General features: G+C 37.2%; 1 protein-coding gene across 2 annotated transcripts in view; it reads left to right on the top strand.

Annotated features, from left to right (window-relative positions):
• Nucleotides 1-26,801, top strand: part of DDX10 (DEAD-box helicase 10) — a 274,783-nt gene that overhangs the window by 10,254 nt on the left and 237,728 nt on the right. For both annotated transcript variants that reach the window (XM_057750938.1, XM_057750939.1), the window contains exons 4-9: nt 202-360; nt 1,407-1,527; nt 2,308-2,497; nt 5,538-5,664; nt 8,500-8,662; nt 20,493-20,577. In XM_057750938.1, the coding sequence (XP_057606921.1) occupies nt 202-360; nt 1,407-1,527; nt 2,308-2,497; nt 5,538-5,664; nt 8,500-8,662; nt 20,493-20,577 (845 nt within the window). The remainder of the gene's footprint in view (nt 1-201; nt 361-1,406; nt 1,528-2,307; nt 2,498-5,537; nt 5,665-8,499; nt 8,663-20,492; nt 20,578-26,801) is intronic.

Below are 26,801 nucleotides of genomic sequence, written 5' to 3'. Positions count from 1 at the left end.
CCCTTGGAAAGGGGAGGACTTGGGGGAGGATGCTTCTGGCCAATAGAAGAAAAAGAAAAAACAAAGCAAACAGTTTCTTCTTTCTGATTGTTTAAGACTCATGACAGGTGTACTTTCCACTTGGAGGGGCAAGGTTGACTCAGGAGTCAAAAAGCTGCCCCTCTAAGGGACTTATTGAAAATGAGCTTGTGCTTTTTTGAGGTGCTGGAAGCCTTGTATCGTCTGCAGTGGACCTCCACAGATGGGCTGGGGGTTCTGATTATATCACCTACAAGAGAACTGGCCTATCAGACCTTTGAGGTTCTTCGAAAAGTAGGGAAGAATCATGACTTTTCAGCTGGCCTCATCATTGGTGGAAAGGTTTGTCTTTTTGTCCTTGTCCTTCTTTCTTTCTTTCTGTAACTTATTTATGTTGGAACACTGTGGCAGTTGACCGGGAAGAGGTGGAAATTTCATCTAAGCAGACGGGCTGGGCCCCTAGACAGGAGATGGTAGCATCCTGGTGTGCTTACTATCATCTAGAATCTGTTTTGTCAGTTTTGCAGGTCCAGAAAGTCCATTTTGTCAGGGTATCTGGACTGATCAGATTCTGTGAGACCTGTAAATCTGTTTGTTAATATGCATTGAGAAAGGTACCATTTCAGTGTGTGAACTAGTCCTTTCAATAGACTATCTGAGAAGTTGAATAATTCAGAACATTGCTGGGTCAGTAGCAGAAGAAAGGAAGGTAGAAGGTAGTTTTGAGGAGTGTTTGTTTTAGGTCATGGTAAAGCCTGCTGCTCCACTTCTCTTTCTTCTAGTTTACCTGGACTACGTGTCTCTGCTAGAGTCTCTTCTAGATTGTGAGGATAAGTACTTGAATTCTTGAATTTATATGCAAACATGCACAAGAAAAGAAAATCACAAGCCTTCACATACTCATGTACCTGTCACCCAGCTTTAAAAACTAACATTCTGTGGCTCTTGTTTTGAGGAGAGATCTTCCGGAATGTGGAGAACTCACTCTTGTTTTCAGTCCATGAAGTGCAGTGAATGGTGTCAGAGAGTCTGTTCAGTGCCCGTGAATTCTGACTTAACGAATGGGTTATAATTCTAGCTTATAAGTAGGTTCTGGCTGACATAGGAGGAAATAAAGACTTGGAGCAGTCATGTATTTTTCTTGGCTTCAAAATCCTGGATGTGATTAAGAATCTAGAGGAGCTCTGAACTCTTTAGGTCTTCACTAAGGACTTTTATTTAGCCCAGAAATTTGGATGTGCTATAAAAATAGAAGGGAGAAATTACATTTATTTCTAGGGTATCTACATTGCTGTGATGAAATGCCACATGCAGGTAGCTTGTATAGTTTTGATACACAGGCTGCTCAGTGATGTGTCTGTGTAATCAAAAGGAACAACTGTTTTCAGGATCTGAAACATGAAGCTGAGAGGATCAATAACATAAATATACTTGTTTGCACACCGGGTCGGCTTCTTCAGCACATGGATGAAACGATATGTTTTCATGCTACCAATCTCCAGATGTTAGGTGAGTCTAATGAATATGAAAAAAATCTCATACTTAGAAGTGAGCCCTCATAAATTTTAATGGTAGAAATGTTTTATTGAATAAATATTATGATTAAAAAATCTGAGAAATAACTTGAAGCAGTTTTTGACATATGGTTCTAAATCCAGAGAGTACAACTGAGACCTTTTTTAAATCAAAATAGTCAGAAAGAGATAAGCACTTTTCTTTTTTTTAAGAGCTTTTATTGAGATATAATTGACATACAATCAACTGCATATATTTAAAGTGTACAATTTGATATATTTTTTCTTATTAGTAATGTATAGATTGCCATCCCAATCTCCCAATTCATCCCACCCCAACATCCCCTCCCCTCCCCCCCGGTAAGCACTCTTCTTTATGAAATTATATACCTTGGTATTTGACACTGCTAAGAGTTTTTTATCTTTTAAGGTACATCTACTTATGATGTTACCTAATGTGCATTTTAAAAATCAACTTTGGAATAATTCTAGATTAATAGAAAAGTTGCAGTGATGGTACAGAGAGTTCCTCTATACCGTTCCTTCCCTCAGTTTCTCCTAGTGTAACATCTTACATAACTCTGGTACCTTTGCCAAAACTAAGTGATTAATATTGGCACATTTATTTAATACTTACAGACATTTTTTTTGATTTACCAGTTTTTCCACTAATTCCCTTTTCCTGTTCTAGAATCCAGTCCAGAATACCATATTGCATTTAGCCTAACATGTATCTTAAATATTGTAGTTCAACTTGCGTTTTCTCTTTTTTTAGTTCTTGATGAAGCAGATAGAATCTTGGATATGGGCTTTGCTGATACCATGAATGCTATTATTGAAAACCTTCCCAAGAAACGTCAGACTTTGCTTTTCTCAGCTACACAAACCAAATCTGTAAAGGACCTTGCACGCTTGAGTTTGAAAGACCCTGAGTATGTTTGGGTTCATGAAAAAGCAAAATACAGGTATGTGGACTATTTGAAACCATATTTGATTCGGTCAAAATCAGTGTTCTCTCTTTTTAGAGATTAAGAATTTGACATTTCAAATTAATACTACTTTTCTAGGAAATAAAACATCATTTTATATATTGATTAAATATGCAAAGCATAGCAAGTATTGGTTTGGCCAAAAAATTCGTTCGGGTTTGCATAAGATGATACAGAAGAACCTGAATGAAACTGTTGGCCAACGCAGTGTATTGGTAAAAATTATTTAAATTCTCAGTGCACCTTTAAATGTGTGACTACTCTAATGCAATATTTTCCACAATGTGGTGTGGGAACAGATTCCCCCATAAAATACGGGTGCGGTGGGGAAATGCATTCCTAGGTAGGTAAATAGCAAATACTGAGTTAAGGTAAAGCAGTGTTCTTCGAGACTTCTCAGAACCTTTCATATTTTTGTGGACATTGTGATTCTTCAAAGCAGTGGGAGATGAATAAAGCTTCCTGTATTTACTGAAATTATTTTGGTACAGAATCTCTTTTTTCCACTGTGTTATGCAGGACTAATGTGCTATGGAACACATTTTATCAAATGCATTAATGTTTAGCAAGATACCCTTTTGTTGAAAACATTCCAGCAACTCTTGTTTTGTCTTGGTTTTAGTAAAACTAGAAAGCAAGGTATGTGTATCTATGAGACAGTAAAATGTGTGTGTGTGTGTGTGTGAAAGAGAGAGAGAGAGGTGTACATGGGTTGGGGGAAATGTGTTTTAAAGTGTATTTTGATATTATGACAACTGGAATTGTATGCATGTTTGATATGAACCATACGTACATACATGCAGACAGTGGACATATTTGACTTCCAGAAATGTTTTCCAGGGAATTTAAATTGAATCTGTATTGTAGATCTCAATATGAACTCACCCCTACCTTTATCTCTATCTTAAATTTCATTTCTTTCTGTGAAATGTTAGTCTAAAAAAGTAATACATTGGGAAAATGAATTGGGTTATCCTCTTGGAAAGTCTTTAAACACAGGGAATGTGGGCATTCAGGTCCACCTTGACCTTGTTCAACCAATAGATGTCTATGATTAAAAAAAACCCTGAGAAGAGGCTAGATACTATGCTTCCAGGTGATCCTAATGGATAAACTTTGGAGAATCTGAGCTCTGGTAGCTTTGGTTATTAAGATTTCCTCAGGAATGGGATAGTGAAAGATATTTGAGGAACAGTTTCATCCTTGGCTTACCATTGAGTAGACACTGGTTTTTGTTTGTAAATTTGTGTTGAGATAGCTATTAAAATTCTTGGTACAGTTAATTTGATAATCTGAAGACTGTCTAGGTCTTTTGAGTTTCTTCTTTATTCTTTTTGCTGTTTCCTTTCTGCCTGTTTTTGTCAATAAAACTCAGTGTCTTTACCAGACACTAAGTTTTCAATCATTAGGTGGTCTCTAAAATGTAAATTAATGGTACATATTATCCGTTTCCAATTTCTGCAGATAATAGTTGGTCATTATCTGTAGATCATGGAGTTAGAAAAAACTGAATGTAAAAATTGTTTATTTCATAAATGATTCTTGAAAGCAGTTCCATCCTTTGTAAAAAATGAGACTTTCAGAAAACATTTTAGAAGGCAGATATTTAGCAACATAATTTACAAAACTGCAAGGTTATATGATAATGACCGCAGTACTCTGTAATTTCAAATTCACCAGAAGCACTATAAAAAGCAGATGCTATTGTGAATTTTGTTTAATATCGTTATTGAATTTTCCCCTTTAGCAACTTAACAATTTGGTTAATATATCTTGAGAGATTATGGTCGAAAATGTTTTAAGGCATAAAAGAATATTTACTCTCAAATTGTTAAGGACCAGAAAAATCAGAATTGAATCTTTCTGAGTTGTATATCAGAGTATACGTAGAAGAAGTACACCAGTGTGTTTCCTTTATATTACTATATGTTGCCGTTTTTCTTCTTTATATAAATAGACTCACTGACAGGATTGCCTGTGTGTGCATGAATGTATGTATACCTTCAATCTGATAAATGGTACCAGATTTTATGTACTGTTCTTCATTGCTTCTTTCACTTAACAGTATACCCTAGAGATCACACCATAGCACTGTAAAGATTCCTCATTCCTTTTTTATAGTTGCAGGATACATTATTGTGTGGATGTACAGTAGTTCATTCCATAGATTTTCTGCTGATGGACATATGGGTTGATTTCCATCTTTTTTTTCTTTTTTCTTGTGTTGTAAATAGTACTAAGTCTCTTTGTGTTTTTACCTGATTATTTTTTGGAACAGGATCCTAAAAGTAGGTTTATTATTCAAAGAGTAAATACATGTATGTTTCTCTCCAACATTTTTATTATGAGAAATTTCAAACACGCAGCACAATTGAAAGAATTTTACAGTGAAAACGTGTGCCCACCACCTAGGTGCTACTTAACAGTGGGATCCATTTACTATCCATTTATCCATCCCTTTATATATCAACCCATCTTATTTTTGATGCATTTCAAAGTAATTTGCAGATGTCTGTACACTTCGCTTAAATATTTCAGGACACATATCACTAACTAGAGTTCAGCATTTGTATAGAGATTTTCTTTCTTGATGTAAGATTTACATAAAATGCAATGAACAAATTAAGAGTACCTTTTCTGAGTGTTGATAAATGTGTATGTCTCTGTAACCCAAGGCCCTGCTAGGAGGTGGAACATAACCATCTGCCCAGCAAGTTCCCTCATGTCCTTCAGTTGATCTTTGACCCTACCCTTGCAGGGTGACCCCTGTTTGCGTGTATATTTTGGATATATAATCTATAAGGGATTTTGAATGTATTTTGGTCATGTGCTGTATTCATTTCCTAAGGGACAGTAGAGAAGTTTTTTGGGGTATGTATGTATGTGTGTGTATGTGTGTGTATAAAAAATTAGCTTGAGAAGCATGCCACTGTTAACATTTGTTTTGTTTTTTGGTCTGGATTTCAAAGTTACCAACAGGGCATGTTTTTAACATTTTCCCTCTTATTTCCATAAGCACCCCTGCCACTTTGGAACAGAACTACATAGTTTGTGAGCTGCAGCAAAAAATAAGTGTGCTGTATTCCTTTTTGAGAAGCCACCTGAAGAAGAAAAGTATTGTATTTTTCTCCAGTTGTAAAGAGGTACCTAGTGTTTATTTTTCTTAAGTTATTTGTGTTGAATTGTCCCTTTTAAAATACCAAATTTCATTTAGAAAATGCTATTTGTCTGTTTTAATAAATGCCATGCTGGATGTGGAGGGATTTGTAGATAATGAGAATCTTGTGTCTTCATTTTTAAAAGAACCCATGGATGAGATTGTAAGCTTATAAGGAAGGGCAGAAACTGACTGTTTTTACTTTAGTATTGTTAGCACCTAGCATAATACTTGGAACATAGGAGTCCTCAATAACTATTGGTAGAACCAACAATTGAATGGCTAGACTAACTAGAGGTCTTTTTAACCTGATGTCCACCTTCCCCTCCGTGAATACTGAACTGAATACGCCATTTGTTTCCACGCCTCCATATCTTTGTTCATGCTGATCTCCCTGCATCCCTTCATCCTAATTCTGGAGGAATACTTAATATCCTTTTAGCTCAAGCGTTATACCTGAAAGTCCTTTTCTGACACTCCCCAACCCCCTTGTGACAGTGAACTGCACCTTTCTCTAAAGATATTGTTTATATCTTTATTTAGTTTATTAGCATTTCTTAAACACTAGTCATGTGCTTATAAGTAAGGGATTCAGTGATGTATAAGAAAACTTGGTCTTTTCTCTGTAAGAGAAGAAACTGAGGTTGATTTTTGTGTGCCACTTTCCTTCTACTACATTTCAGATTTCCTGATGATATACAGTTGTTTGTATATATAGCAGGTTGATTCTAGATTTATAGCTTTTGCAGTGGCTTAGCATGATAAATATGCAGTGAGTTTTCCTCCAGTTTACGTGGAAGATAAGTAGTGATCTGTCTATTTTTTTTGGGGAAAGCACAGAACCTCATCATTTTTCCATGTAAAGAATGACTTTATACTTTTTAGGACTTCTTTTAGATTTTTAGAATTTTACATCTTCTGAAGAAAGGATGTTTTTCTTATCTATGTACAAGGAAGTAATTTTAAGAGTTAATATTTAAAGTTTTTATTCCATAATATTCTGCTTTTCCTCTTCACAGTGGGGAAAGTATACTGTGCCCTTTCTTGATCTATACTCTTTCTATACCTCTTTAGTTCCATGACTTTAAATGCCATCTGTATTTTAACAACTGCCAAATCCACATCTTAAGCCCTGACTTCTTTCCTGAGCTAGATATTTCCAATTGGGTGTCTAGAGGGCATCTTAAATTTAACATTAGGAAAAGCAGTTTAAGATTTCCTATCCCTAAGATCTGCTCCCTCCAACTCTTTCCCGTCTCATTTAAATGACCGAATCCTTAATTCTTCCCTGTCGGCAACTCATATTCAATCTATTGACAGTTCTCATTAGTGTTACCACTTTTCACCACCCCTCATGCTACAGTGCAGTTTAAACCATGCTTAACTTTCTCTTAGCGTCTTGGTCGATCTTCCATTTCTATAGTTCTTCAGTTTCCATATGTACTTTTCTGAGGTTGGGTTGCCTGAAAGTACATCTGTGGTCTGGCCTGTGGGTTCTCCTTTCTCATCTCCGCTTTCACAGTAGCCCTTTTCAAAACTTTACAGAAGAAAGGCAGGAGTCCCTGTATCCCTAGTCTTATACTGGTGTATTGTCACAGGATCAGAGAACCTTCCTGGCACCAGAGTATTGTTTGAAAAAGTGAATAACTTTAATGCTGGGATAACAAGTCATTTTGCAATTTAGGTGGTTTCCCTTTCTTTACTTTCAACAAAATCCGAAGGAAGACTTAGTGGAGTTATTAGCTGATAGGTAAAATTATTTGTAATCTGTCATCATGTTTTTGACATATTTTATAGGAGTTCAAAAAGTTAAGGTTCCTTTCAGTCCATTTTCTGTATTTTCATGAAGAGATTTTCTTAACACATATTAGAGAAATAGGAATAAAATGATGCTGTACTCTGCCTCCATCTAGCAGTCAGTAGTGTTCATTTATAAGTGTGTAAACTAAAGAAGAATAAAACTAAAGCAACAGTTCCATCTAGTCTCATATATTAAGAGGTATATTTATAACAGAATTTTATTTTTTATGTCTTAACAGTTTTTTTGAATCAAATTCTAACATTTCTTGTTTTGGCTAGTTATCTACTAATAATTGTAATAATAGCTGAGTCTGAGAACTTTTAATGCAGCTTTACAGCTACAGGAAGTTAAAATATATATACATAGTTTTGTTGTTTAAAACATAATTTGTGATAAAGTGATCAGTAAGAGATTTTCAAGCATAAAGCAATTAAGATAAAATTCTGTGAAGTCAGGAAATAGAAATATGAGTTCAAGGAGGAAAAAGAAATGATGTAAGATTTTTTTGTTAAAGAAGAGGTTCCTCATATTTTGTTAGTAATCTTCCTTTTTTAAAGACTTTGTTTTAGAGCAGTCTTAGGTTCTCAGCAAAGTTGAGGGGTCCTGTCCCACACATGCGTATCCTCCCCCATTATTTTTATATATTTTTAAATAACTGGTGGTGGGTATCAAATTGCTGTGCTATTTAAAATCAACTGATAAATTTATAGGAGCAAAGTCTTTATTTTAAAATATATTTAAATCTACCAGAACTTACATTCTTTGCAACCACTTAAATTTGGAAAAATGTCAGATAATAACTTAAAAATGTAAGGAGAGTGTATTTTTTTCAAAATTCTTTTGGGAAATAATGTGAGCAAAAATGTTTGAAGACCACAGTTCTAGACTACATTTCCATTTCTGTGCTCTGCACTGTAACTGATGCAGTTGTGGTCTGTAATGCATTTTTCTGTTCATCTCGTAAGCTTACTTCCTGCTGCTACCCAGAACTACCAAAATCATTTTTCTGTTCCTGCCTAGGTTCAATATCTGTACCGAGTGTTCTGCCGGCTGCGTCCTGGTGTTTCTATCCTCGCCCTGCATGGTCGACAGCAGCAGATGAGGAGGATGGAAGTCTATAATGAATTTGTCCGCAAGAGAGCGGCGGTACTCTTTGCTACTGATATTGCAGCCAGGGGGCTGGGTAAGAAAACTTCTTATAAATGGGTGTATTCTGGTAATTCAAATAGTTTGACTCAAATAATTGGGCTTTCTTATTTTATAAAAGAAAATTAAGTAAATTGATAACTGGGATGAGTAACGCTAAGGATATGTCAGTGAAAATTTTTGTAATATTTTCATCTTTTGTGCTCTTATTGTTTCATGATACTAATTATCATAGAATCTGAGGAGCCTACAGGATCAAAGGAGAATTAAAAAATTAAAGATATGAAAAAAAATGTTTCTTTGAAAATTGGAAACGACAAATATGATAACTTACTTAACAGAAAAAATCAGTGAAGTCCATCCTTTCTCCAACCATTCTAATTTTTATTTTAAAATCATTACATTTAATGTGTTTAAACTTTCAAAAAACCATTATAATATATACAGCTGACGGCCTTGTGGGGATGGGATGGGGTGTGGAAGCAGTTGCAGAGGATAACTAGTTTAAAGGTAACAACAAAGGATGAGGATAAATAAGCGGTAGTTCGGATTCTTCAGTCACCTAATTTTACTGCATTAATTATTATGGGAAATTTTAAACATACACAAAGAGACTGAGTCTAAAGTACCCTCATATATACATTACCCAGTTTGAGCAGTTATCTTTTTCATGACCCCCCTTAGCTACTGTCACCTGTCCCTCTGGGAGTATTTTAAAGCGCATCTCAGCTATCATATCAGTCCATTACCATGTGACTGGCAGCAGGAGTCAAGTATGCATATTTTAAAGCTCTGAAGGCTATTTTCTCAGCCCCACAATAACTCATTACAACTACCCTCCATACCCCCTGCCCCCTCAACACTGTTTTGAATATGTCGTTTTGAAACATTTTAGTTATGTTTGTATCTACTTATATTACACTCTGATTCCACCTTGCCCCTCCCAATTTTTGAGCCTAAAATGCTTTAGGTCAATATAAGCAATTAGTTATATTGCAAATATAATGTGTATTCTATATATTGATATATCACAATGAATAAATATTACTATTTTGTCATATTTTCCTTGCAGTTTGTTAAAGAAAGCAAATGTTTAGTAGATGTAATTGAAATCTTTTTTGTACCTTTTCCCAGTCTATTTTCCCCCTCCTCCTTTCCCTAGACGTTTTTACTGTCATATAGTTGGTAGGTAACCTTTTAATTGAAGGCTCTTCACCTATTGTCTGTGATAGAATTCAGGGGGTCTGTGAACTTAAATGGGGCAAAAATATATATTCTGTAACTTTTAACTGAGATTTAGCATTTACTTCGGTTATGAATGTAAGCAGTCAACTGTTGTGGTAGTACCTGTAACTCTGTCATCAACTGAAATCATAGATATTTTCATTTTACACTACAGTTTCTGTAGATATCTTAGAATATTGTTTACACTTAGTACTATTCTGATATTATGGTAGTTATTAGATATACAACTAGGTTGTATTATTTAATATGTTAGTAAATAAGCATATACATTGCTATATCAGAAATTCAATAAAAATGTTTATTTCATTATAATTGTTTTCTCTTATAATCCTATACGTTTTACTTTATGCATTTAAAAAATATTCTGGGAAGGGGTTCATAGGTTTTAACCATGGCAAAAACAAGGTCAAGAATTGCTTTTCTAGTTTATTTTAAAAAGCTTATATGAATGTATTCATGAACAATATATAGTATTACCTTAGGTATTTATGAAGTTTATAAAACAGTATTATACATACCAGTCTATGACTTGCTTTTCAAGTGTTTCCATGTTGCTGTGTAAAGTTCCAGTGTATTTATGTAGTGTATCTCATAGTGTGTCCAGGTATTTCTTTAGAGTACACCAGTATCTTTTTTAAACTTTATTTTATTCTTAATTTTTCTCAGTTTTATTTCTTAATGAATAATATATGGAATGAGGGTAAAAATGAGTTATGAGACATAGCAAGCCCTACTCTACCCTTCCTCACTCTCCAGAAGCAATTACTTCTCTTGGTGTTTAGCTTCATATTTCTGAGTAGTTTTCTTATTACTGAGTTAATGATTGTGTGAAAATTTGCTTAGTTTTGTGCTTCCCGTTGTAATTTCTCTCAGATGTCCAGCAGGTGTCGCATACCTGGCTCCCTAACAGTTCAGGCACAGTCTGTTTCTTCTTCCTCTGGGGTCTCCCTGTTGCAGCCTGTTGTCTGCAGCTCTGATCTGGACTGGTTGCTCCGTAAGCCTGATGCGCATTTGTCATCCTGAGACTTCTTTCCAGATCTCTGTCTTCTTCTTTCTTGATTTATTATTATTGTTTTTTAAACTAAAGCTTATTCTTCAGTAGCTTTCTAAATAAGTAAGAGTGCATGGGAGGCACACTGTTTTGAATTCTTGCATATCTGATAGCATCCTATTCTTGAATGATAGTTGGGTTGAGACTAGAAATCTAGGTTGAAAAAATTTTCTCTTAGAACTTTGTAGGTGGTGCTCCGCTGTCTTACAGTAGTCAGTATTATGCTAAAAAGACCTTTGCCTTGCTGATTCTGTTTTTTGTTGTCCTCTTTTCTTTTATTGGCAGTTCTTAGAATTTTCTGTTTGTCTATAGAGTCCTGAAACTTTATGATAATGTACCTTAGTGTGAATTTATAGGCATTCACTATATTTTTTCAATGTAGACCAGCGCTGTTCAATAGAATTTTCTATGATCATTGAACTGTTCTATGTCTGCACTGTCTAATACTATAGCTACTGGCTACATATGACAGTTGACTGCTTGACATGTGTCCAGTGCAATGAGGAAAGAATGAGTTACTAATTTTATTAAATTTTAGTTTAAACTTGAATAGCTTCTGTATTGAGCAGCACACAGTAGAGACTGATACCTTTCAGTTGCAGGAAATATACTTCTGAATTGCTTCTTTGGTGATTTGGTTAAATAAAGATTCAATATTTATTTTGAGTATGTAATTATTGCTTACTAATGGGGAATTTGTATACTTAATTGTTTCCTTTCTCATACTTTTTGGAAAACATCCCCCCCAACCTCTTATTTTCTCTCTCTGGTAGAGTATTAGACCTCTTTGTTCAATCCTCTAGTTTTCCTGTTTCTTCTGTTGCCATCTCATTGTCTTTTTCTTGTTATGTCTGGGGGATTTCTTGATTTTATATTTCAGCTTTTCTGATTAAATTTTTAATTAGGTACCAAGAGTTCCTTCTTTATACCCTCTTATTCTTATTTGATGGGTGCAGTGTTTTATCTCTCTGAAGGTATTAGGTCAGAGTTCTCTTTACATTGTTCCTGTTTTTTTTGTTGTTGTTTTTTACACTTTAAATATATGCAGTTTATTGTATGTCAATTGTATCTCCATAAAAGTTCTTTTTTTTTTTAAGCTCTTTAATGGAATATAATTGCTTTACACTCTTGTACCAGTTTTTGAGATACACCAAAGTCAATCAGCTGCATTTATACACATATCCCCATATTCCCTCCCTCCCACGACTTCCCTCCACACTCCCCGTTCCGGCCCTCTAAAGCGTCACCCATCGTCGAGTTGATCTCCCTTTGTTATATAGCAACTTCGCACTGGCTATTTCACAGTTGGTAGTATATATATGTCTATGCTAGTCTCTCACTTAGTCCCAGCTTCCCCTTCGCCCCCCGCTCACCCAACCTTGTGTCCTCCAGTCCATTCTCTGCATCTGCATCCTTATACTTGCCCTGTCACTGTGCTCATCAGTACCATTTTTTTTTAAGGTTCCGTATATGTGAGTTAGCATACAGTATTTGTTTTCCTCTTTCTGGCTTACTTCCCTCTGTATGACAGACTCTAGGTCTATCCACCTCACTATATATAGCTCCATTTCATTCCTTTTTATGGCTGAGTAATATTCCATTGTACATATATGCCACGTCTTCTTTATCCATTCATTTGTTGATGGGCATTTAGGTTGCTTCCATGTCCTGGCTATTGTAAATAGTGCTGCAATAAACATTATGGTACATGTTTCTTTTGGGATTATGGTTTTCTCTGGGTATATGCCCACTAGTGGGATTACTGGATCATATGGTAGTTCTATTTTTACTTTTTTAAGGAACCTCCATACTGTTTTCCATAGTGGCTGTACCAACTTACATTCCCACCAACAGTGCAGGAGAGTTCCCTTTTCTCCACACCCTCTCCAACATTTGTTGTTTCTAGATATTTTGATGATGGCCGTTCTGACTGGTGTGAGGTGATACCTCATTGTGGCTTTGACGTGCATTTCTCGAATGATTAGTGATGTTGAGCATCTTTTCATGTGTTTGTTGGCCATCTGTATGTTTTCTTTGGAGAAATATCTATTTAAGTCTTCCGCCCATTTGTGGATTGGGTGATTTGCTTTTTTGGTATTAAGCTGCATAAGCTGCTTGTATATTTTGGAGATTATTCCTTTGTCCGTAGCTTCGTTGGCAAGTATTTTCTCCCATTCTGAGAGTTGCCTTCTTGTCTTGTTTATGGTTTCTTTCCCTGTGCAAAAGCTTTTAAGTTTCATGAGGTCCCATTTGTTTATTTTTGATTTTATTTCCACGATTCTAGGAGGTGGGTCGAAAAGGATCTTGCTTTGATGTATGTCATAGAGTGTTCTGCCTATGTTTTCCTCCAGGAGTTTTATAGTGTCTGGCCTTACATGTAGGTCTTTAATCCATTTGGAGTTTATTTTTGTGTATGGTGTTAGGAAGTGTTCTAATTTCATTCTTTTACATATTGCTGTCCAGTTTTCCCAGCACCACTTATTGAAGAGGCTGTCTTTTTTCTATTGTATATTCTTGCCTCCTTTGTCAAAGATAAGGTGCCCATATGTGCTTGGGCTTACCTCTGAGTTCTCTCTTTTGTTCCATTGATCTACCTTTCTATTTTTGTGCCAATACCATACTGTCTTGGTCACTGTGGCCTTGTAGTATAGTTTGAAGTCAGGAAGCTTAATTCCACCAATTCCATCTTTCCTTCTCAAGATTGCTTTGGCTGTTTGGGGTCTTTTGCATTTCCATACAAGTCATAAAATTTCTTGCTCTAGTTCTGTGAAAAATGTCATTGGTAATTTGATAGGGATTGTGTTGAATCTGTAAATTGCTTTGGGTAAGATAGTCATTTTCACAATGTTGATTCTTCCAATCCAAGAACATGGTATGTCCCTCCATCTGTTTGTGTCATCTTTGATTTCTTTCATCAGTGTCTTATAGTTTTCTGCATACAGGTCTTTTGCCTCCTTAGGCAGATTTATTCCTAGGTATTTTATTCTTTTTGTTGCAATGGTAAATGGGAGAGTTTCCTTAATTTCTCTTTCTGCTCTTCTGTTGTTAGTGTATAGGAATGCAAGAGATTTCTTTGCATCAATTTTGTATCCTGCTACTTTATTTAATTCATCAATGAGTGCTAGCAGTTTTCTGGTAGAGTCTTTAGGGTATTCTATGTATAATATCATGTCATCTGCAAAGAGTGACAATTTTACTTCTTCTTTTCCAATTTGGATTCCTTTTATTTCTTTTTCTTCTCTGATTGCTGTGGCTAACAATTCCAAAACTATGTTGAATAATAATGGTGAGAGTGGACACCCTTGTCTTGTTCCTGTTCTTAGACGGAATTCTTTCAGCTTTTCACCATGTAGAACGATGTTGGCTTTTGGTTACTCATATATGGCTTTTATTATGTTGAGGTAATTTCCTTCTATACCCATTTTCTGGAGAGTTTTTATCATAAATGGATGTTGAATTTTGTCAGAAGCTTTTCCGCATCTATTGTGATTATCATATGATTTTTATCCTTCAGTTTGTTGATTTGATGTATCACGTTGATTGATTTGCGTATGTTGAAGAATCCTTGCATCCCAGGGGTAAACCCCACATGATCATGGTGTATGATTTTTTTAATGTGCTGTTGGATTCTGTTAGCTAGTATTTTGTTGAGGATTTTTGCATCTATATTCATCAGTGATATTGGCCTGTAATTTTCTTTTTTTGTGACATCATTGCCTGGTTTTGGTATCAAGGTGATGGTGGCCTCATAGAATGAGTTTGGGAATGTTCCTCCTTCTGCTATATTTTGGAAGAGTTTGAGAAGGATAGGTGTTAGCTCTTCTTGAAATGTTTGATAGAATTTGCCTGTGAATCCATCTGGCCCTGGGCTTTTGTTTGTTGGGAGATTTTTAATCGCAGTCTCAATTTCCATACTTCTGCTCAGTCTTCATATTTTCCATTTCTTCCTGGTTCAGTCTTGGAAGGTTGTATGTTTCTAAGACTTTATCCCTTTCTTCCATGTTATCCAATTTATTGGCATATAGTTGCTTGTAGTAGTCTCTCAGGATCTTTTGTATTTCTGTGGTGGCAGATTTTACTTCTCCTTTTTCATTTCTAATTCTGTTGATTTGCATTTTCTCCCTTTTTTTCCTGATGAGTCTGGCTAATGGTTTATCAATTTTTTTTTATCTTCTCAAAGAACCATCTTTTAGTTTCATTGATCTTTGCTATTGTTTCCTTTGTTTCTTTTTCTCTTATTTGTGATCTGATCTTTGTGATTTCTTTCCTTCTGCTCAGTTTGGGGTTTCTTTGTTCTTCTTTCTCTAATTGTCTTAGGTGTAAGGTTAGGTTGTTTATTCGATATTTTTCTTGTTTCTTGAGGTAGGACTGTATTGCTATAAATGTCCCTCTTAGAACTGCTTTTACTGCATCCCATAGGTTTTGGGTTGTTGTGCTTTCATTGTCATTTGTTTCTAGGTATTTTTTGATTTCCTCTTTGATTTCTTTAGTGATTTCTTGGTTGTTTAATAGTGTATTGTTTAGCTTCCATGTGTTTTTATTTTTTTTTTAGTTTTTCTCCTGTAATTGATATCTAGTCTCATGGCATTGTGGTCAGAGAAGATGCTTGATATAATTTTAATTTTCTTGAATTTACCAAGGCTTGATTTGTGACCCAAGATGTGATCTATCCTGGAAAATGTTCCATGCACACTTCAGAAGAAAGTGTATTCTGTCGTTTTTGGATGGAATGTTTTATAAATATCAATGAAGTTGAGATGGTCGAATGTGTCATTTAAAGCTTGTGTGTCCTTATTTATTTTCTGTGTGGATAATCTGTCCATTGATGTAAGTGGGGTGTTCAAGTCTCTGACTATTATTGTGTTACTGTCAATGTCCCCTTTTATGGCTGTTAGCATTTGCTTTATGTATTGAGATGCTCCTATGTTGGGTGCATAGGTATTTACAATTGTTATATGTTCTTCTTGAATGGATCCCTTGATCATTATGGAGTGTCCTTCCTTGTCTCTTTTAATAGTCTTTACTTTCAAGTCTAATGTATCTGATATGAGCATTGCTACTCCAGTTTTCTTTTGACTTCCATTTGCATGGAATATCCTTTTCCATCCCTTTGCTTTCAGTCTATATGTACCCCTTGATCTGAAGTGGGTTTCTTGTAGGCAGCATATAGAAGGGTCTTATTTTTGTATCCATTCAGCCAGTCTGTGTCTTTTGGTTGGAGCATTTAATCCATTTACATTTAAGGTGATTATTGACATGTGTGCTCCTATTACCATTTTCTTAATTGTTTTGGGTTTGTTTTTGTAGGTCTTTTCCTTCTCTTGTGTTTCCTGCCTAGAAAAGTTCCTTTAGCACTTGTTGTAAGGCTGGTTTGGTGGTGCCGAATTCTCTTAACTTTTGCTTGTCTGTAAAGCTTTTGATTTCTCCCTCAAATCTGAATGAGATTCTTGCTGGGTAGAGTATTCTTGGCTGTAGGATTTTCTCTTTCAGGACTTTCAGTATATCCTGCCATTCCCTTCTGGCCTGCAGAGTTTCTGCAGAAAGGTCAGCTGTTATCCTTATGGGTTTTCCCTTATATGTTATTTGTTGCTTTTCTCTTGCTGCTTTTAATATTTTTTCTCTGTGTTTAATTTTCGTGAGTTTGATTAATATGTGCCTTGGTGTATTTCTCCTTGGGTTTATTCTGTATGGGACTCTCTGTGTTTCTTGGACTCGATTAATTGTTTCCTTTCCCATGTTGGGGAAGTTTTCTACTATAACCTCTTCAAATATTTTCTCAGACCCTTTCTTTTTCTCTTCTTTTTCTGGGATGCCTATGATTCAAATGTTGTTGTTCTTAATGTTATCACCAAGGTCTCTGAGACTGTCTTCCGTTCTTTTTATTCTTTTTTCTTTTTCCTGCTCTGTGGCAGTTATTTCCCCCATTCTATCTTCCAGCTCACTTACTGGTTCTTCTACCTCAGTTATTCTGCTGTTTTTGTCATCTAGAGTACTTTTAATTTTGGTTATTTTGTTGTCCATTGCTGTTTGTTTGTTTTTTAGATCTTCTGAGTCCTTATTAACTGTTTCTTGTAGTTTCTGTATTTTGTTATCGAGATTTTGTATCATTTTTACTATCATTACTCTGAATTCTTTTTCAGGCATTTTTCCTATTTCCTCTTCATTTATTTGGTCTTGGGGTTTTTTTTCCTACTCCTTTGCCTGCATGGTGTTTGTTTGTTTTCTCATGATAGTTGAAACTTCAGAGGTTGCTCGTCCTAGCAATAAAGAGGTTTCAAGAAGACTGTCCAAGCCGCAGACTGATGGCAAAGTGTTGTCAAATAAATACTATGTCAAGGAAACACATACGCATATAAGACACACAAATACTGAATCCAATAGAACATAATGCACTAGGAAGACCTGACAGAAGAACCCCAGTATGTTATCAGACATTCAAAGAGAAAACCAACAGAAATTCAAAACCAAAACAGAACAAAACAGAAACAAAAGCAAAAACAAATAAACAAACAAATAACACCACACACACACAAACACAAATCGAGGGAGATATCGAAAGCTAGGATCAAATATATTAAAGAGCTAGAGTACCATCAGACAGACTGAAGATTCTCAGAATGAAATCAGACAATTATACTAAGAACTAAGATAAAGACAAAAACCTAATAATAAATACCAAAGTTGTGTGTCATCTGGAGAATAAAGCAAGGATACAGGGCAGACCGATGATATTGCTTATAAGTATATTAAGATAAAATAAACTAAAAAAGGATAGAAGACAGGGCAATAGAAGAGCATAGTGTGACTGGAAATATGAAAATAAAAAGAAAGAAATAGAAATGTATAATAGAGATGAAAAGAAGGTAGGAGAGATACAGTCAGCACTCCAAAAAGCTTTGCTAGAAATAGAAATATATAAAAATGCCCAAAATAAAAATAGAATAAAAAATAGAATAAAGAAGTTATAAAACTTGTAGATCCCTTAGGACTAAGGTCATAATTAATAAAAAACAAAACAAGCAAGCAAACGAAAAAAAACAAAACAAAACTAGAACTGACCCCAGAATGGACCAGTTCAGTAGAATTAATACTAATGTTTCTGTTTCCTCGGGGTCTCAGCTGTAAGTGTCCTTCTACCTGCCTCGGGTTTTTTGTATTCTTTTGCGACCAGCAGAGCTTGCTTTATTGTTTGTCTGTATGTGCTGGTGTGTGGGGAGAGAGAGGGTACAATAGTGGCTCCTTCCCCTGGGAGTGAGTGAGCAGTGGTGCCCTGTCTGGGTCATGGCGGTTCAGTCGGGCGTGGTGGTGCCTGTTGCAGAGGGACGCCGGCAGCTCAGGTGTAAACAGAATGTCTCAGAGTTGGCCCACTCTGCGGGCTTTTGGCTCTCCGCTGCAGGCACTGTAAGCCAGCCCCACGTGGGGGCCTTTGTTATCCCTGAGTGCATTAGCTTGGCCCACAGGGGTTCTTCCTTTGTCCCTTCGCAGACGCCGAGAGAGATGCTATGCCCATGGCTCCCCCTGATCCCTGCTTGAGAGTCAGCAGTATCCAGCCGCCACTATGGTCTCGTAGCTTTCTCCAGTAGGCACTCTTTGCTGCGGATTTCTCCCCTCCTGTCCTCTTGGTCCATCTCCCCACTGCCAACAATGTTTCTCACCCTGAATCAGTTCTCTGGTTCCCATGCTCCCACTCCCAGAACCCCTGTTCAGCTGTGAATCGATGTCTCAGTCCAGGCATGCTGAGCTGTGGTGCAGACCCTCTGTGTGTTTCTCACTCTCTCCCATCTGCCACAGCTCAGGCGCTTCACCTTCTTTGAACAGTTGTAAGTGCTTCCCTACTTACCCAAGGAAATTCCCTGTTGGAGAAGGGGTTTCCCCGTCAGATAAGGGACATTTCCCCAAATTCGGCAATCTCCCCTCTGTTTCAGATCCCCCCACCCTAGGGTGTGGGACCCATCCCTTTCCTTTCCTCTCCTCCTCCCTCTCCTTTTTTTTTTGCCCCCCCGTCCTACCTGGTTATATCAGGATCTTTGCAGTCCTTTTTGTTGTCTGAGGTCTTTTGCTGGTGTTCAGCTGGTTTTCTGTAGGAATTACTGCTTCTTTGGCTGCATTCCTCATGCATCTGTGGAGAGGGATAAATTCCACGTCTTTCTACTTCGCCACCCTCTTTCCTTCCCCATTGTTCCTGTTTGTGCTGTGTTTCGTTTCTACTCTTTTATCTGTCTTTTCATTTTTGACACTTTTCCTGATTGTCTGTAATTGAGTGTCTTTTATTATATTTAACAGTGAGGCATCCAGAAGCTTATTTGAAGTGATTTGTATGTGGATGAGGCTTGTGACTAATGTTCTTCATCGTGAGGGGATTTGGATGGAGCTGATCATCTTGTGGAGGACCAAGGTGTCAAAATCTGTTTCTTTTGAGCATTCAGTTTCTCCAGATAAGAATACTTAAAACTCCTGAGCAGAAGGATGAAGCTTGCTGCTGGCTCTGTAGAAACCTAGCAAGGAAGTAGACATAGAGGGCGCCCAAGTCAGCATTCAGACTTACTTTCAGTACCCCTGTTTCCCTCTGGCCCTGGTGCCTCTTTCTTCCACTCTCTCTGGTGTCTTGGTTTGGAGCCTTTCTCCAGAATAAGACTTCAGCTTTTCCTCAGGAGACCCCATGTGTAGGATCCAGGAGGGGACCTGAGGATCTGAATGCTACTTCCAACCTATCTTCCTTTTTATAGCCCTGAAACACATCCTTGCCTTCTGAGGTACCTAGTTACTTCAGGTCCCACGAGAGAGAATTGTTCTAAATATCTTTTTTTCTGTTTTTTTTGGGTTTTGCCCCTTTAAATAGATTCAACCCTTTTGAATAGCCTATACAACTTAGTGATAATTTTTATGCTCATAGATACCCATACGTTATCATTATCTTACCGAATCTTTCTTTTTCTCTTTTTCTTTTTCTCCTTCCTCCCTCCCTCCCCCTTCTCCCTTCCTCAGAGTTTTTCCCTGTGATAGATGTTGATCTGAAATCCTTATGGCAAAATCCATAAATGACTAAAGGTAGTTCTCTTAAGTTGTTGAGACCAGGATCTCTGGAAATGAATACAAACTTTTGCAGCCAGAAATATATATGAAGTAATTATTGCTAGGAAATGGGGAGAGGGATTTAAAAAGACATCATTAATTCGAATGAAGATGGAAATAGCAGGAAAAGTAAATTTTCATTGAAGTTTATAAACTAGTTTCGTAGTTCACTGGGAGCTCATGAGAAGTGCTTCTTTTAGGTTATTAACTATCAGGATATTTCATTATTTGTGTAACACAAAGCAATCTTTCTCCTCTGTCAGATACAAAATAATCTTCACGTTCAAACACTGTCATTAATTTTAGTTCAGCTTGTCAAAGAAGAGAAGTGTTTATTATCTCTTGGTTCATGGAATTAAGTTTATTTTTAAGTGTCCACAGATGATATCTATCAGTTTGATGTGATGGAAAGCCCTGGCAAGCAATACTATAAAATAAAAATAGTGCAGCAGGGCAGATCTTAGAACTGGTTTTTCAATTTGGTATTCCTTCTGTACAGATTTCCCAGCTGTGAATTGGGTTCTTCAGTTTGATTGTCCAGAGGATGCCAACACATACATTCACAGAGCAGGTAGAACTGCCAGGTAGGTGTGCTGGCCTGTTTCTTTGCTTTGGTTTTATCTAAGTAAACGAGCATGCTTTCTGAACTGCATACAAGCAAAGAATGGAGGAATTCAGGTAAGTGAGTGCTGGTTTGGTATTTCTTTGATGTTGGTTGCTAGCAAGTGGACAGCTCTTGTAAGTCATTATGGCTGAGACTTCATGATGAGGGCCGAAAAATCCATGAAAACCTTATTTTAGTGTTTTTGTTCTTTTTCCCTTACTAAGCTTTTCATTAGAACTACTCACTGAACATCATCTCAGTGATGAGATATGACTGTTTATTCAATCTCTGTTTCCAAAGATGACAAAACTTGAGTGTTTTGAGCAGTTAAACATTTTGTTTGAAAATCCGTAGAGCCAGGATTTGAACCCAGGCAGTCTGACTCGTGTAGTCTGGATCTGTGCTCTTACCTTCTCTGGTACAGATTCTAATAAGAGACAAGGTGGTTTTGAGTCATAGATTTCTCTTTTTCTTTTTTCTAGTGTGGGAATTAGAAGCACTGCTGGTGGCTACTCCCAAATACTCCCTTTCCAGCCCTGCCCGCCTGCCCCCCCCCCCCCCCCCCCCCCGCCATGAAAGTGCCTTGTGTTTGCTCACAAATGTGGGGAAACTGTCTGGAAAAGAATATAGCAAAGTCAGTCATTTGGGAGTAAAGGGCATAGAAAGATATCTGAATGAATGAAAAGGATAACATGCTACGTCATTGCTGTTGAGGGTGCAGTGAAGTTGGGAGATGTGTGCTGCGAGTAGAATTATAAGTGGTAGCATCTTCCTGGGTAGTATTTGGTAGTACTTATCAAAAACCTTAGAGTTCTTCCTTTTGCCTCCACAGTAATTCCACGTCCAGCAATTGATCTTAATAAGGTTTCTATAAAAATGTTCATCTTACTGACATTTGTAATGGTTAAGAGTTGGAAATAACCAATTAAGTGTTAGACCCAAGATCACTAAGTATATGGCAGAAACAGAACTAGAATTCAGATCTTTTGACCTCAAATTTCATTCTTTGTCACTGAGTAACCATTCATGAAAGACCAACCATGTGTGAGGTACTGGATTATGTCTAGTGTGAGCTTCTGCGTGAAAATCAGATATAGTGTCCATTCCATTAAGGAAGTTTTAGTCACCTTGGAAACAGTCTATAGTAGAGGCATATACACTATTGGAGGTATTGACAGAAGTTTTATAGTGCTCTAGAGGAAGTACAGAAGGGAAACTTCACAGAGGAGAAACCATTGGGTTCAGTTTCGATTGGCAGATACAAGTTCTTGGGAGGCAACTTGAGACAAGATATTTCTTCCTCTATTAACTACATGCTCTATAATGTATCTCTCTGTATTTTAACTCAGACTCAAATCCCATCTACTCTTGATAATTTTTTTGAGGGAGGGACTACTAGAAAATACAAGAATCCTACATGTCTGTATCCTAAAATGTGATCCTTTCCGTAAGCATCTCCAAATGCTGAGCCCCTAGTCAATAATTAAACATTATTCCCTAAAGTTGAGTGGTCTGTGTGCCATGCAGTATTGCAGCCACTTGCAACATGTGGCTATTTAAATTAAGTAAAATTAAGTTAAAATAAAAATTCAGTCACACTAGTCACATTTAAACTGCTAATAACCACATTCAGTTAGTACCATATTGAACAGAGCAGGTATAGAACATTTCTATCATTGTGAAAAGTTCTATCAAATAGTCCTGGTATATGTTTAAAATACGTTTCGCTTAAAATTGATGAACCAAAGAACCATAGGTTCATATAATGAAACCATGAAATAGAAAATCGTAAAGACGTTAGAGGTGAGAGAGTAATATAGGTTCGCTCATTTATTTGTTCTGTATGGATTTAACAATACATGTAGGGGAGAAAAAGATGGCGGCGAAGTAGAGGGACGTGGGATGCATCCCTGTCCACAGATGCATTGGGAATGCACCGAAGGACGCGATAATTCCCACAGAGACCAATACGTGTGAAGTGCCAGGCATTGTGCATAGTGGGAGACATAACAAGCCGAAGAGACGTGATTCCTGACCTCGTTCATCCTGAACCCTGTAGGGAACGCAGACTGTAAAATATGTAACTTCAGGAGAATGTGATTGATTATTTACTCCTGTCTCTAATTTTGTTGCAGTCATGAGAACAAATGACAGCTCTCTTAGGTTTACACACGCAAGAGGAAGTAGACGTTTTTATCTCCTGAGAGGTTATAATCTTTCTGAGTGACATAACTCTCCCCCCCCCCCCCCCCCCCAACTAAAGGAAAGTTTTCCTTCAGAGATTTCTGTAGGCGTTATTGACAGGCATTTTTACCTCACATAGATTCAAATATGAGGTTCTTCAAATGTGGGTATGTTTTGTTTGAAAAAAAATTGGACGCAACCTAAGGAATAATGTGATTGGTTGTGATTAGCCATCGATGGACTGTCTCGTTGGTTTTACATTCCTTTCTCCTCCAAGCTGCGTGAGTGAGTGTCTGTACTATGGATGTTAGTGAGCCGTTAATGCCTGAAGTTGAAAGAAACACTTGCTGTTGGTTTAAACGGACTCAGTTACTTCTGATTTGTAAGCCACCAATGTCTGTTTAGTGAGTTCCCCGGGGTGGCAGTGTCTTTAAGACCCCAGGTTTAAATCCTTATCTAAGCAACATCCGTCATTTGCCAGCAGGGTTTCTCTTCTACCTGCCCTGCACCCCTTTCGGCCAGTGGCCTCAAGTTTGAAAGTGTCCTCTATCCTTTGCTCATCTAGGAAGTCCCTTTGGAGTTTAGTTCTCTTAAATATCTTTGTATCTACCATTCTTGGGTGGTTTTAAAGGGAAAAAAATTTTTTTTGTTCGTATTTGGTGAATTTTGTGGTTGTTGTTTCAGCTGAAGTGGAGATTTTTCCTGTTCTTCTGCAGCCTAACAAGACGTAGAGCTCCTCCTTCCTATTCATTTTCTAATTTTCATAAACTGTTTTAATGTTTAAATATTTTTCGGTTGATTCAGATTTACCCTGTGGGCTGTTAAACATGGGCTATGATCAAAATGTACTCATTTAAAGTAAGTGCATTTCTTTTGACCAGCATGAAGAAGGAAAGGAGGGAGTATAGTACAGTAGTGAAAGGTAAAACTATTTAACAGTAGGATTGTACTAGAGGATTCAAAATTAAGTCTTTTTATTGTAATTAACTGTATAATTTGAGCAAATAATAGAGTTAGAACTAGGCTCTGTGTATGGTTTCGTTGTATGTTCAGACAGACTTGCCTTTTGGTTTCTAGTGGGATCTAAGTAGCTGGGACATGGGTAGAGCAGCAGCTTTGTTTTCCACTTCATAGGAAGGTACATGGTACATCATTGGTCTTTGTGCTGGTGCATATTTGGATTATCTTTCATAGTGAGATATTTAGAGAAGTAGTAGTGGTAGGTGGAGTTAAAATTTCCCCACTGTTTAATTCTCCTCAGTAAATGTGTAGCACTTATGAATTTGTGCATGTACCCATGCACACATTTGCATTTTGTGGCCCCGTGGGCCTCTGGTTAGGTGAGGGTGGTGGGTATCGTCTCTCATTAGTGTATTGGACCAGGCCAGACAGGCGCTTTAGATGTGCTAATGGTGTGGGCATGGACAGGGTAAGCTGATTCCTTTATAGAATATACTTAGCAGTATTTTAAAATTATTTATCCTATGTGAAAATTATTGGATGTCTCAGTATACCAGGAAAAGGTCCAAGAAGGGGAAATATTTCAGGGTGCTTGGTCCCTGGAGAAGTTGTTAAAAATCTGATGTAGTTGAACATGCTGTGGTGAGCATTAAGTTGGTTTTAATGACTGTGGAGATAAAGAGGACGTACAGCATCACAATGATTGTGTTTGAAGAGAGAATACCAATTTGAAAAACTATTGTAAAGCAGTTTCTAATATGGTCATTAATTTTTAAAGTACAAGCCTGTGTGACCCTTTGTAACCAATTAAAAATATTTTGAATTGACTATTTTAGATGTGTAGTTAGTGGAAAGGTTTAGGATATGTAATGCTTATTTTTTCTTTGGCAGTCTAATAAAAAATAACCAAACTGCAAAAAGTTAAAAGTCACCATTAATGGGCTTAGAGATAATTAGAAAGTTTCGTGGGCCATCAGACTGGATAATTGAATTGAATAAAGGCTAAATTAAAATTTGAAATTGATTAAAATCCTGTGTATATGATGTAATTAAAACTAGGTTGCCAGACAGTGTTTGCTTTTGAAAGTGAACTATAATATATGAATATTGAGAAATGAATTCACTGCTTTGTGACAAAATAGCTAAGGTTTGGGGAATCTGTGTTTTTCTTTTCTATGTTTTAGCTAAAAATAAAGGGTGATTTAGATACTTTTTGCCTTAAGTACTTTATTCTGTTTTAATTTATTCACGTGTTTAAAATTCTTTTGATCTTTAGCAATTGAGAGAAATTTCTTTTTTTCTTAACTATCCACACCCCCTTTTTAAAAAAAATTTTTTTTATTTTATTGGCTGTGTTGAGTCTTTTTTGCTGTGCGCTGGCTTTCTTTTTAGTTGCTGTGAGTGGGGGCTGCTCTTCGTTGTGGTGTGTGGGCTTCTCATTGCCGTGGCTTCTCTTGTTGCGGAGCCTGGGCTCTAGGCGTGTGGGCTTCAGTAGTTGCAGCACATGGGCTCAGTAGTTGTGGCTCACGGGCTCTAAAGCACAGGCTCAGTAGTTGTGGCACATGGGCTTATTAGTTGCTCCGCGGCATGTGGGATCTTCCTGGAGCAGGGATCGAACCCATGTCCCCTGTGTTGGCAGGCGGATTCTCAACCACTGCGCCACCTAGGAAGCCCTCCACACCCCCTTTTAACAAAATGATCTCAGCAAGTGAGGCAACGAATGTGAATACAGTTTTATAAAGCTGTGTCCTGTGATACATTCTACCACTTGAAAGTGAATGTCTTTAGGGTTTGTAGTTTTGGTACTCATAAAACGAAGCTCTTCTGTTTGTTATAAAAATGCCCAGTTGAAAATAAAAAAAAGATCTGGGAATGGAAAATCCTTACATACCAGATACTCCTAATTTTTAAAATGCTTTTATTGTGGGCAGTAGGGGTTTGTGGGTGGAAGATGGGAGTTTGTATGTAACTGTGTATGTATAAACAGTTGGGAGTTTATAGATAACTGTTTGGTTTTCCAGAGTAGTGGTAAGATTCCAGCAGTATTTCAACTGAGCCTTATTTGCCTGGCTGCATTTTGTGGATCTGAGACATTGTGGGAGATTTAGGTAGCAAAATGTGGTTTCAGTAGGGGGCAGCAGAGGCCAGTTCTTTGCACACTGGCTTGCATCAGTTTAGATCAACGACAGCAAATACGAAGATGGGAAGTAGTTAAAATTTCTAATGTGATGACTTGTGAAGAGTCCATGGTTTGTTTGTGGAAAATACTAGTACCTCATGGAATAGATAAAAATTCTCATTATCTAATGAGAATTTTTTAAATAGTGTCTTTAATTGGTTTGTAAATTGAAAGTGAAAAGATGATTTCCACGAGCATTAATTTACTGAAGCATACCGTGTATATGTGTATATCTTAGCTATAAGATAGGAACAGTCTTTGCTAGCGAAGTCTTACTGCTTTGATTTCTTGACTGAAGATCCTGAGTGTAGTCAGCTCCGCCTAGGTAGAGGCTGGTGCTTCCTCCCCTGGCCTTCTGCCTTTGTTTGTTGTTATCTAGGATTTAAAGCTTTAAAAAAAGGGCAAAACCAATGCATTATTTTGCATCCAAAAGCATGGAGCTGGGCTAGAATATGACCACTGTAGCTATAGAGGTAAATAAGGGGGCTGATATTTCGTAGGAGTCTCTTACTTCCTCGCACTTCCACCTCGCACTTGCTTCCTCTCCTGCCGTCTGTTCTCAGCACAGCAGGCAGTGATCCTTGCAGCACACTCCTCTGATGGCTCCCATTTCACTCGGACAAAGAGCCACTGACCTGTTGGGCCTGTACTGTTCAACCCCCTCCAGTCTTATTTCCTGTTTCTCTCCGCGTGTTCCCTTGCTCCACACAGGTCTTGCTGTTTGCATGCCAGGCATGTTTTTGCCTCAGAGCTTTTATATGGCCTGTTTCTTCCACTGGAATGCTTTTCCTCAGGTATCCACATGGCTGTCTTTCTTCACACTGCCCAGCCACTCCTCCTTACCTTGCTCTACGTGTTCTGTTTTCCATAGCATTTAACAC

Source organism: Hippopotamus amphibius, chromosome 9 (genome assembly GCF_030028045.1).
Source record: "Hippopotamus amphibius kiboko isolate mHipAmp2 chromosome 9, mHipAmp2.hap2, whole genome shotgun sequence".
NCBI classification, from domain to species: domain Eukaryota; kingdom Metazoa; phylum Chordata; class Mammalia; order Artiodactyla; family Hippopotamidae; genus Hippopotamus; species Hippopotamus amphibius.
The sequence above is the reverse complement of the archived record's forward strand: the minus strand, read 5'-3'. Positions and strand labels throughout refer to the sequence as shown.